The sequence below is a fragment of the Branchiostoma floridae genome, chromosome 5, assembly GCF_000003815.2.
Source record: "Branchiostoma floridae strain S238N-H82 chromosome 5, Bfl_VNyyK, whole genome shotgun sequence".
Classification (NCBI taxonomy): domain Eukaryota; kingdom Metazoa; phylum Chordata; class Leptocardii; order Amphioxiformes; family Branchiostomatidae; genus Branchiostoma; species Branchiostoma floridae.
Window position 1 is genome coordinate 19,240,969 of NC_049983.1, and position 11,681 is coordinate 19,252,649.

Consider the following 11,681-nt stretch of genomic DNA (forward strand, 5'->3'; position numbering starts at 1 on the left):
CCAGCATCAGCGACCCTGGTACAAAAAGTGCCAAAAAAGCCCATAGAGAGCCTGCTATGGAGGCTAGCTATGTTCAACCTTCCTGGCCACTTTGATTTCATACTGATGAAGGCAACTTTTTTTTTTGTCCAAACTTTTTTTTTTATTCGCTCGCTCGCATCAGTTTTGGAGTTCCCGAAGGATGTGATCCATATAATCAAATCAACATGGCCTAATGAAAAAAAAATATCTATTGAACAAAACTGTCTCCCTAACAGTGTTAAGTCACTCATGGCACTACAATTCATAAAAAGTCTATATTTTTCATGCTTTTTTGTTTGAACCTTTATTTTGATAGGAAACATACCTAGGAAGTAAAAACGTGGCAAAGTCAAGAAATTGGGGGAAAGCTGAGGCTATAACATGGGCAAATATAAATTTTGGTATCAACTACATGGATACTGTACACATTTAATAGTTCAGTAATACGACATTTCAAGCACTCACACCAAAGGGGCATTACTTCCCATCCCCATTTACCGAAGTCGGCTAGTTGTGGGTTGCTCTCCTTTCTGATGGCGAGACACTGCAAGGCTGGGACTAAGTCTGGTCTGGGGAGGACCATAGGACTCAGCAGACGGACTGCCGGGTCGAGTTGGGCCAGAGAGTCAGCCCAACTAAAGGACAATCATGGTCATGAAATAGGAAAACAAAGGTTCTTGGAGACGGGTGGTGTGGCAGAGAAAAACCCTAAATGCCATATTTGCCCTTCACAAACTAGAAGCACTAATGTGACTCGTTCTCCTACGCAGAGGGACCACAGTCGTGTCAAAACTCCTTATAGGCTAATGCCGTTGGGGACCGGGCGTTAGAAGGATGATGTGACTAAATGCGATAAATTTCAATGTGAAGTTTAACAATTCAAAAGCACTCTTAAAGGTATGAAGTTTCCAATTTGTTCACCCTGAAGTGGCTGATTTTGACAGTTTTAATATAAAACTGATAGTGATTTCGGTATTCTCCAGAGTAGTCAAGTTTCATTTTCCGGAATGTTCCGAGTCAGATTTTTTCAGTAACAAATACCTCAACCTGTTCCATCATGTTTCTTTGCGGATGACTAATTATATACGAGCGTGGCGCTACAGACAACTCTCTTGAGACAATCACGTCAGCTTGATTAGGGAATAGCCTCAAGCGTGTTCTGGATTCTCCGTACTGAAAAAAAGATCCAATGAACATATCTCCTAAACAGTGTTAAGTCACACATGGCACTACAATCCATCAAAAATCTATATTTTCCATGTTATTTTTTTTACAGGAAACACCAAGTAAAAACGTGACAATGTCAAGAAATTTGGAGAAAGCTGAGGCTATGACATGGGCAAACATAAATTTTGGTACTTACATATGAGTACTGTACACATTATAAATAGTTCAGTAATACGACATTTCAAGCACTCACACCAAAGGGGCATTACTTCCCATCCCATTTACCGAAGTCGGCTAGTTGTGGGTTGCTCTCCTTTCTGATGACGAGACACTGCAAGGCTGGGACTAAGTCTGGTCTGAGGAGGACCATAGGACTCAGCAGACGGACTGCCAAGTCGAGTTGGGCCAGAGAGTCAGCCCACCTAAAGGACGATCATGGTCAAGAAATAGGTAAACAAACTTAAGGCTCTTAACGAGTGATGTGGCAGAGGAAAACCCTGAACGCCACATTTGCCCTTCACAAACTGGAAGCACCAAAAAATAAGCAATCTAGGTGACTAATGTGACTAAATGTGGTAAATTTTGATGTGAAGTTGAACATTTCGAAAGCACTCTTAAAGGTATGAAGTTTCCAATTTGTTCACCCAGAAGTGGCTGATTTGGACAGTTTCAATATACGTGGCACTACAGACAACTCCCTAGAAACAATAACGCAAACATTAGTAGGACAATTATCATCCCTACTTAAGTTGGCGCTAGAGGGTTTTCTGTAGTGCCACGTATACGTTTTGCTACTAGCAGGCAACACTACACACAACTCTCTGGAGCCAATCACGCCAACATAAGTAGGACATATCATTCCGCAGAAAATAGCAAGGTGCTTTAATACCGAACGACATCAAATAAAATGAAATAACTCAGTTATTCGTGTCACTATTTTACATTACTGCTTGCTTTCTATTCATTTTAGATTAATGTCAATAGCAATCTTTGCAATAGAATAGCTAGAAAACCGTATTGATAAGATGCGGAGGACGATAATTATTTGTGAGTAAACAGGCCTGGTCACCGTCCCGACATCGGCAGTCCCCATTATATCGCGTTAGTGCTTAAGGGTGAAGCGAGCTGTTTGGTTGTTCTGGTTGCAATGCGATGCCGGTCGAGGGACAGTCTGATCAAGGACAAGGACGACAGGTCTGATGACGTGCCAGGTTGGACGGGAATCCGGGTGATCGCTTCAACGACAAAACGTAGTGCATGAACATTTTATCATTAGAACATCTTTCTTGCCGAGGTGACTACCGTACTACCAGCCATGCCCAGCTTTCCTGCGAAACAGGTAACGTGTTATTTATTTCCACATCACATCCGACCACAACACCTTGAGCCCGTGCCTAGCGGAGGAAATAGTGGACATCAACAACAATAGCATAATTTTGTATTTTTACCAGATTTAACATGTTCGTTTAATCCTACACTTAATTGATTTTCGGACACCTCAGGAACAACTCTTCTTCTTCTTCTTCTTGCATACTGCCAAGCCTCTTATATTAGAGATTAACGGCAGATTGCGCATGAGTTAGTTACAACACAGGTGTCCGGTACAAATGGACAAGGGAAAATAAAGGAAAAACGCTAACTAAAGGAAAATTAAAACAAACTGATTTTGTGTGTGCAAAGGACAGGACAAGTGAATTAAAGTTAAGTGGGTTGATAAAACATATATTTCTCGGCACCAAGCTTATGCATATAGGACAAGTCGGCACCGTACTTACGCAGCACATAATGTGCATTTTTGGACTTGAAGAATAATCTTATCTATCTGACAGCATACCGTAGCGGTAATGTTAAGTGTAGTTTCGTCCTTCATCACGTTACAAAACCGTCCACATTGTTGCGAGCGAGGCCGATGGCGCCAACTTGTTTGCTATTCACGCATGTCATGCAGTCGCTTTACTTATATTCTGCTACGACTGTGCTTACAAATAAAATAAATGTTTAGCACTTTAATATCTTTTGATTGTCAACAATTTTTAATTGTTTGCAGGTTTCAAGAACACATTGATATTGAACCGAGTTAATGGCCTTTTCAAACAAACGTTTGATGCAAATATTTTTTACTTCTGAGAGCGTTACAGATTTATTTGTGAACACTGTCTTAGTTTCTAGGACTACACAATTACATGCATCATCAAATCACATATGACCTTTGTTGTTACTCAAGTTATTGTCCTTGCATTTTCCAGATACTCTCACACACAGAAGCACAAACACACACGCACATAAATACGAACATACCGTGATGTACGCAATTCACATCGCACTCGTTCTCATTGAAATGTCCAAAATGGCATTTTTTTGGTTGAAAAATAAATCGGCTTTATTTTCAGTGAAAACTACCTGGTTGCTTAGGAAAACTCCTCTTTTAGCCATAGCCAAAAAATGGCAACTTATTATTTTTGGTCCCATTGGTAATGCATTACAGGGCAGATAACAAACGTTACCGGTAACGTTTGTTACAACAGTAAACTTAACCCTTCTTCTTCAAAAGGATTAACATTATTGGCTGCATTATTTAGGCATAAGTTGACGTCCCTAGGGACATTTAATTAAAAGGTGGACAGCATTTTTACACCGGGTCAGACAGAATGCTTAGAAAGCATCAAACAATGGTAACGTTTGTTGAAGTCATTTCTGTACAACAATTTGTAAGCAAGGTGGGATACAAATGACAGTCAAAGACCCTTTTTTGTTTCTTTAGAAAACCAGAAAAACTGTAAAGCGTCACAAAAACGGCCATTTCTAGTCATATACGTGGATTATATAACCGTGGCAACCATCGTACTTGTGGCGGTAACGTTTGTTACCGAATTTGGCGACAGGCATAAACCTCCTCACACAGCCTCCAAGATCAGTGATAATAATGATCTCACGTGATCGGACAGAGGGCCTGGCAAACAATCATATTGGGAACTGAATTATTCCATTTTTGGCTTTTATTTTTGGCGACAGGCGTAGGGGTTGAAATCCCACCAGAGGCTTTAATAACCTTCAAGCCATAAACCAATATGAATGTTGTCGTGCATCTTTTGTAAAACATAACAGAGATTGTGAAAAAAAAGGGACCAGACATTCTGTCTATAATTTGCTCAATATCAAGTCGTAAAGTCAGGCGACAGCATTTTTGACATTTCAATGAGAACGAGCCATCAATGTACATCGAGGTGAAATTGTCTGATAGTATGTAACTATAACACTATAGGTCGGGCAACTATTCTTTGAACAGATTCAAACCAATCAGTTGTGACTATTAACTCTAAACAAGGACGTTATATAAAATGAATAATTGTCACAATTTTTGTGTCCCTCTCCCCACAGCTGTCAGTGGTTGGAGGCATACTGTTCAGCTACTACTTTGCGTCAAGTGTGATATCTCCATTCATACCCTTTCTCACACATGACTTTTTCCCATACCTCAAGGCAAACGAGATTGGTAAGTACCAATGCAACACCAGTACATCGCTTGCCCAAAGATCACCATCATAGCTTATGTTTGCTGACTTTGCTCCCATGCACTACCTGCGGCTCTCAGATAGCTTTGTGGAAAAATCAGTGTGAGGTGTGTGATCAATGCATGCAATTTATATTCAGCCAAGTCCTTTCAACTGTATGACGTACACCAATATTATAAATATTTCGGATTGGAATAGAATCTTGCATGTTTCTGACTTCATACGCATTTTGTTGACTTCAAGTTCGATAGACTCATACTTGGATAAAGTTGGATAAAGTTACAAACAAACCAAACAATAGGAACTTTACCCTTTCGGTCTTGTATTTTTGTTCTGTATTTCCCTCATCCTTTCCACTTGAGTAAGGAAAACAACAAAGTTTTTGTTGCATTGTGCCTGGCTTTTAAGCTTGCTTTCAACATAAGAATTAGAACATTTACTGCTATGATGACTGTAATGTTTTTGATATGCATCAGGCTACTATTCAGGCTTCCTGGCAAGTGCTTACTTCATTGGCAGCTTCTTCGGTAGCTCCATGGTAAGTAAGAACCTAGAAAAATCGTAGAGATTGAAAATCACAATTATATTCGTGAAATGTTACTTCCTAAACCAGATACACAATGTCATGTATACTCGCTTTTGTTACCTCTGCCATCATGACATAGGGTTAAATCTTAGTTCTTCTCAACCATCGAAAGCAATACGAAATGTCGTAGAGATTGAAAATCACAATTATATTTGTGAAATGTTACTTCATATACCAGATGCACCATGTCATGTATAATCGCTTTTGTTTCCTCTGTCATCATGACCATCCTATTTCTTCTCAACCATCGAAAGCAATATGAAATGTTCAAAAGTACTGTAAATACACTTACTTTTGTGGTGGTGTTATTTTACAGTAGGGATGAAAAGGACATTTTTGCGGTATTTGAAACAGTTCTGTAGTACATTAGAATCACATAAAACAAATCCAAGGTGCTTTCCAGTAGGAGGTCATTGAAAGAAAAAAAATAAAACCACAGTAAACATTTTATGGTTTACAGTATCTACTGACCCCTAGGTAGAGTGCTAAATTACATTACACACAATCTGTTCATGGTAAAGCTGTCTGCTGTAGAAAGTCGGCAATAGAATACTGTTGGGGGTTGAAAAAATACATTATCATTAACACACGGTAATATCAAAGCACTAGTCTGGAGGACGCTGTGGTAAACATGTTATCAATGCATCTGTGTGTAAACAGTGGATTTTAGTTGCCACCAACTGACCAGTCTAACTGGTCCGGACCTTTTGCCCGGCGGCTATGGCATATGTTAATGAGCTGGCTGCCCGGTTCCAATCGCAGCATGGCACCGGGAAGCTGTTCTACTCGCCTCTTAGTGCTTTATGTGTGCCCTGTGACATAGCTAAAGGTTTAGCTGAAGTAGACGGTATACCTTGATATAGTTGTAACTGCAAACGGAAACAAAACCTTCATGTTCACGGGCGTAATTAGCCACTTCTCCACAGAATTTCCCGTAGATTGTACCAGCCCTAACTATTTCCTGTGCTCTTTCTTTCAGTGGGGAAAGCTGTCTGATATCCTGGGTCGTAGGTACATACAACCAGACTTCACCTCTTCTTCATTAGTTAACATGACCGGATTTGTTGCCATCCGGATGGGTGATCAACTTGCTGCAATCGACTCGCTGCGGACCACTGTTGACCAACTTAAAGCCTGTCTTTCACGGTTTCACCCTAAGCACAGGCTAGGGTGTTGGCTGATCTGGCTAGCCTACTAGCTATGAATGGGCAACAGTTATGGAGACAGACTGGATTTACCCCCTTCCCTATGTGTCACAGGCTGATTCTTATTGAAATTGAGTTTATGTTCCGTTCTGAGTTACACCGAGAGCTTAAAATACTTTCACCTAATTTATTCCAAATTACTATTATTAGCCTGACTAAACTTTGCTTATAGCATCCGACCCAACATTCGTCTCTCCCCTAGTGGGAAGGGGCCAGTTAAGGGCCCCGGACAGCAGAGTTTGCATTTCACAGACTATACTATTACATGTATCAACCTAATTTTATATAATATATAGAACTAGAGTTAGGCGACCTCATACCTCCATTAATATTTAGAGCTTTCGTGAATTTCATGCAATTGACTAACACATTAACATAATTTATGCATGGTGTTATTCATCATTGACTAACATACACATGTCAAAATTATAAAATCATTAATCAATGAGCAGTTTTACAATTTTGTATGCAAATTAGTTCCTCATTACCACATTTGGTTTCTGCTTATATTCCACCTATCATAATTAACAAGTGTTACATTTATTGAAGTCCAGTTATTGCAAACAATGGAATTATACAATTCCCTAATCAATTATGCAAATTAAGTCCTCATTTGCATAACATGCATATCATTATAAACATCTTTGCCCAAGCTACCTGCATGCCTAAAATGATGCCAATTCGTCAATCCTTTCTGCAGTTATCCTCTTTGGAATGTCTTGACAAAAACGCCCATGCAGTTCCAAAATTAAATGTTAGGAGGCTGAAACCTGCCCCACTTTGTCATGGCACTGCAAGCTATATACCAGCCAAATGTCAAGACCATATCATGTCCAGGACAAGAGATACATAGAAAAAACTGCTCTGATAGAATATTCTCATTAATTATGCAAATGTATTCGTATTTTGCACAATTAGCATCTTACCTTGTACAACATTGTCTAAGGTACCTACATACCAAAAATCATGAAAATCTGTTGTTCCCTTCTTGAGTTATCCTCTTCAGAAAGTTTTTTGACAAAAATGCCCCTGCTATCACAAAACTAGACGCTAGGGGGCCCAAACTTATGTCATTTCTTTCTGAGCACAAGAGCTATCTAATACTCAAAAATCGTGACCATAGCATGTTCAGAACACCGAGATAGCAAAACTGGAAGTTGCACGGCAGTACCAAGGGGAGCCGCTAGGGGGCCCAAAATCTAATCATTTCCAGCTTTTGTCACACACTTCCAACACACCAAGTATGAAACCAATCCACCCGACCGTTCATGAGTTATTTTGTTTACACACACACAGACACACAAACACAGGGTAAAATATAACCTCCATGACATTTCATGGAGGTAATAAATATATAACCTGTTATTTAACGGGGTTGAGTTAGCAACAGCACAACAAATTGGGTTACTCCTCAAAAGGAATATCAAACATCTGATTTGAATACATACTTATTGTGTTTACAAAACTATGCGGCCCAAGGGTTAAAGAAACAGAGATGGGCATTGCCCTATATACCGAAAGGCGTGGGAAGGATTTTAACTTAATTCGATTCAAGCTTAACGCCACAGGTGAATAGTGTCTGCGAGGTGATGTTGCTTCTGCACTCCTCCATTGATGTCTATTGACCGCTTTCCTCTCTTTTCTGCTTCAGACCCATCCTTATGTGTGGCATAATGGGGTCTATATCAAGCAGTGTGTTTTTTGGATTCAGGTAAGTGGTTCTGCTACAATTTGTTCATTTGCAACACACATTCAGTAGTGCGTAAATTGAGCTACCTAATACACAAGAAATTGGATTTGAATTGTCCTTGAACATAAGCGTTGAAGGAACTTGGAATTCTCCAGTTTTGCATACTTGGACAGTGCCAACCCTGTGTGAGTCATCATCCAATGTCACTTGACGTTGAAGGTGACAGGGACTTAAAAGCTTAAATCAACGACTGTTTTATTTTTTTTTCTACCCTCCAATAAGGCTGTTTTTGTGATACTGTCAACAAACTGATACTATGTGTCCTCTTGTGTTTTTAAGCATGTCCTTTGCATGGGCGGTATCAGCCAGATTTCTGTGGGGCTTCTTGGATGGAAATCTGGGAGTGGCAAAAACCTACCTATTTGAGGTACGTAGAGTAAATGCTTTAAAATTGTTGACCTTTCTTAAACAATAATTCATAATTCTACATTGTAACCTTGAGTTTGTAAAAGGCATTGGTTTTCAGGGAATTAAGGCAATAGTTCAGCCACAGTTTAAGCATATTCTGCCGATCTGTAGCTTATATTTTGACACAGATGATGATGTGTAAAGAAAATTGTAACATTTGATATTATTTGTAATATTGCTGATGAATCTACCTTACAGGCAACAGATGAAGTGTACCATGCGTTTACATTTTCATTGGTAGGAGCGTCAAGTGGCCTGGGCAGGATTGTGGTAAGTTTAATTCTCCCTTTTCTACCCAGCTCAGCACCACATATTTGCTGCCACAAGGCTACTTTATCAGGAGTACATTTTTGTTTTAATATGTACAACTGTTCCTGAAGTCCTTGCTGACGTGCGTTGATTTGATTCGATTTATTAGTAAAAACCTACAGACAGGGCTACCTAAGCAGCTAAACATATAGCTGAGTATACTAGCCATAGTTGAGTAGACTCATAATGACCTAATGCATTGGAGCAATACACATCAGTAATCTACAATATTGCTAGTTACGATATCTGTAGACAAAATCTCCTTGTATATATGTTATTTTGTGACACTACAGGGTCCCATAGTGGGTGGATTCCTGTCCTGTCCTGCTGTTCGTATACCAGGCTTTGATGTCTTCATCTTCAGGAAGTTCCCTTACCTGCTACCGTGTCTTGCTGGAGTCTGCCTTTCTAGTATCAACCTATTAGGTGAGACAAACTCTTTCAGCATCGTAAGAGGATTCAATGTATAGTTTGAGGAATATTGTCACAGTGTCTGCAGTAAGTGCAGGATCCCGTGTATAGTCTAAAACCTGGTGATTTGTATAAAGTGCTAATAAAGGAAGTGTTTCTCTTTCTAATCACAATTGTTTCACTGTATTTCTTGGTAATGCTGCCTGCCACAAAATCCTGATAAAGCCTCTTTCACACAGTCACAACAAGGTTCAGTTGTATTTGTTGATCACCAAAAACTCAATCACATATTTTTCACTTGTAAATCTACCCGATGGGGTTTGGGGCCTGCGATAATAGGGTTGTGTGATGATCAGAGAACACATATTTCTGAAAAAACAAAAACAAAACATATCATTTAAACCTGGCAGATCGACACTTTGGCCGATAGATTCCCCAGCTGTGTGGTGGACATAACAGACATTCATGTCAATTGTTTCTGCAGCTTCTTGTTTCTTCCTGAAGGAGACCCGTATTAGAGAGGAAGAAGACTTAGACAGTGAGCATGTGAGTATGACGTGTGAGTACTGGGTGGTGTCATATAGCCTACAATATCAATGACTTGTATTAGCCCTTCTTGTTATTATGTTGATTAGGATGTTAAGTCTTATTCTATACACCTATTTTGTACTTTGTGTGATAGTTGTTGCCATATATTATACCATGTACAATTGCCGTGCAATAAAGGTCTTCCCATAAAACTGCAGTGCTGTTTCTGTATGACAATAAATACATCTGTTGGACAGGTGTTCCTTCGAAAGTTCCTATGACAAATAAAAACGTTTTAACATCATTATACCATTATGATCAGCAATGTCTGTAAAGTGTGATTCCCCCCAACCCACTTTGTTTTCCCAGGGGAATGAAGCCATAAGCAGGCAGAAGATCACACAAGCAGAAGATAAGTCCAGTCTCTGGTGCTGTCGTCCATGCTGCAAAAAAATCTGTCGGCAACAAACACGACAAGGTCTGACTGTGCAGATATCAGATGATACAATTACACCTCATAAATATTCTGTTCAGTTCCTAATGGTGTGGTGATTAGAAAGCTTTCAATTGCAAAGAGAGGATGTAAGAATTGATCATTGATACAAAATGTATATTTGAAACGTAATCCGTAGGATATATTCTCAGTATAAAATTAATGGCTTAAAATTGGAATATCTTTAACTACATCCCTTCTTTTGATAACTCGATAACTCCTGCTTAAAGACATTGTTTACTGAACCCTTTATGTAATACTAAAGACTGTACTCTTGCAGGAAGTAATAAGAGTGTTCCAATACGTAAGCTGCTAAGGGACAGGAGAATCCTACTGTCCTGTGTTCTGTATAGTCTTTTGGGGTTCTCTGCAATACTCGACAACGTGGTAAGTTGAAAGAATTGTGTGAGATGATGTAGATTTTTGTGCTTTGGACATGTGCCATAACATTGCACTTGAATTTACAATGTGAAATAGATGGAACACAATAACACAAAGTTCATTTTACCCAACATCTGACCCCTCCCCACACAGCTGCTGCCCCTGCTGCTAGTGTCCAGTCATGAAGAAGGTGGCTTCAACTTTGATACGTCAAAGATTTCCCTGGTGCTCACGGGGTCGGCCATTTTCCAAATTGTCAGCCAGGTATGTCAGTTAGGCTACCTCCGGGTTAGACCAGTCAAATGCATTGGTGGCATGTACATGTATACATCTAGACTTTTTGAGATCAGACAACTCCTTCAAGCCAACCAACATCTTTTACACTGCATTCAGTCCTTCATCAAGTTAGCGTGTTAGAAAGAGCAGTTATACAGGCTATAAAGATAAACATATTACTTGACGCTGCATAGTTGCGATATACATGAAGTTATTCAGCATATCATCCAATTGTTGGCAAGTAATAGTATAATAACAATTACCCAATGGTAAATTGCTCAATCTCATTCCCCATTATCCAGTTTATCATCTATTGTCACCAGTGTTGCAGTATTTATGGGTCTTTGCAGCTCAAAGCTGTGGATCTGTTCAAAATAGTCCTAAAAAGTCAAGTTTGTGAATGATTTCTGTCAAAGAATATGATTCCTGCACTTTCCTCAATATGGTGATGGACTTTGTTTATTTCTCATTTCTGTCATTATATCAAACACGGTGTTTTCCCCTCCAGATCGTTGTCTTCCCAAACCTGGCCAGGATTTATTCTACAAGACCCTGTTTCGAGCTGCAGTCTTCATGTCCATGATTGGAACAGTGTGTACGCCCTTTATGAACCAAATGACCGGTCTTGTACCTG

At 39.5% G+C, this 11,681-nt stretch overlaps 1 protein-coding gene across 1 annotated transcript in view; it reads left to right on the top strand.

Annotated features, from left to right (window-relative positions):
* Positions 1-2,264: 2,264 nt before the first annotated feature.
* Positions 2,265-11,681, top strand: part of LOC118415239 (probable peptide/nitrate transporter At3g43790) — a gene marked incomplete in the record, with an annotated part of 10,777 nt that continues 1,360 nt past the window's right edge. The window contains 13 exon segments of the mRNA XM_035819676.1: positions 2,265-2,527; positions 4,567-4,681; positions 5,177-5,238; positions 6,266-6,297; positions 8,143-8,202; positions 8,521-8,608; positions 8,848-8,919; positions 9,252-9,384; positions 9,854-9,915; positions 10,267-10,375; positions 10,671-10,777; positions 10,925-11,035; positions 11,556-11,681. Of these exon segments, the coding sequence (XP_035675569.1) occupies positions 2,504-2,527; positions 4,567-4,681; positions 5,177-5,238; positions 6,266-6,297; positions 8,143-8,202; positions 8,521-8,608; positions 8,848-8,919; positions 9,252-9,384; positions 9,854-9,915; positions 10,267-10,375; positions 10,671-10,777; positions 10,925-11,035; positions 11,556-11,630 (1,050 nt within the window).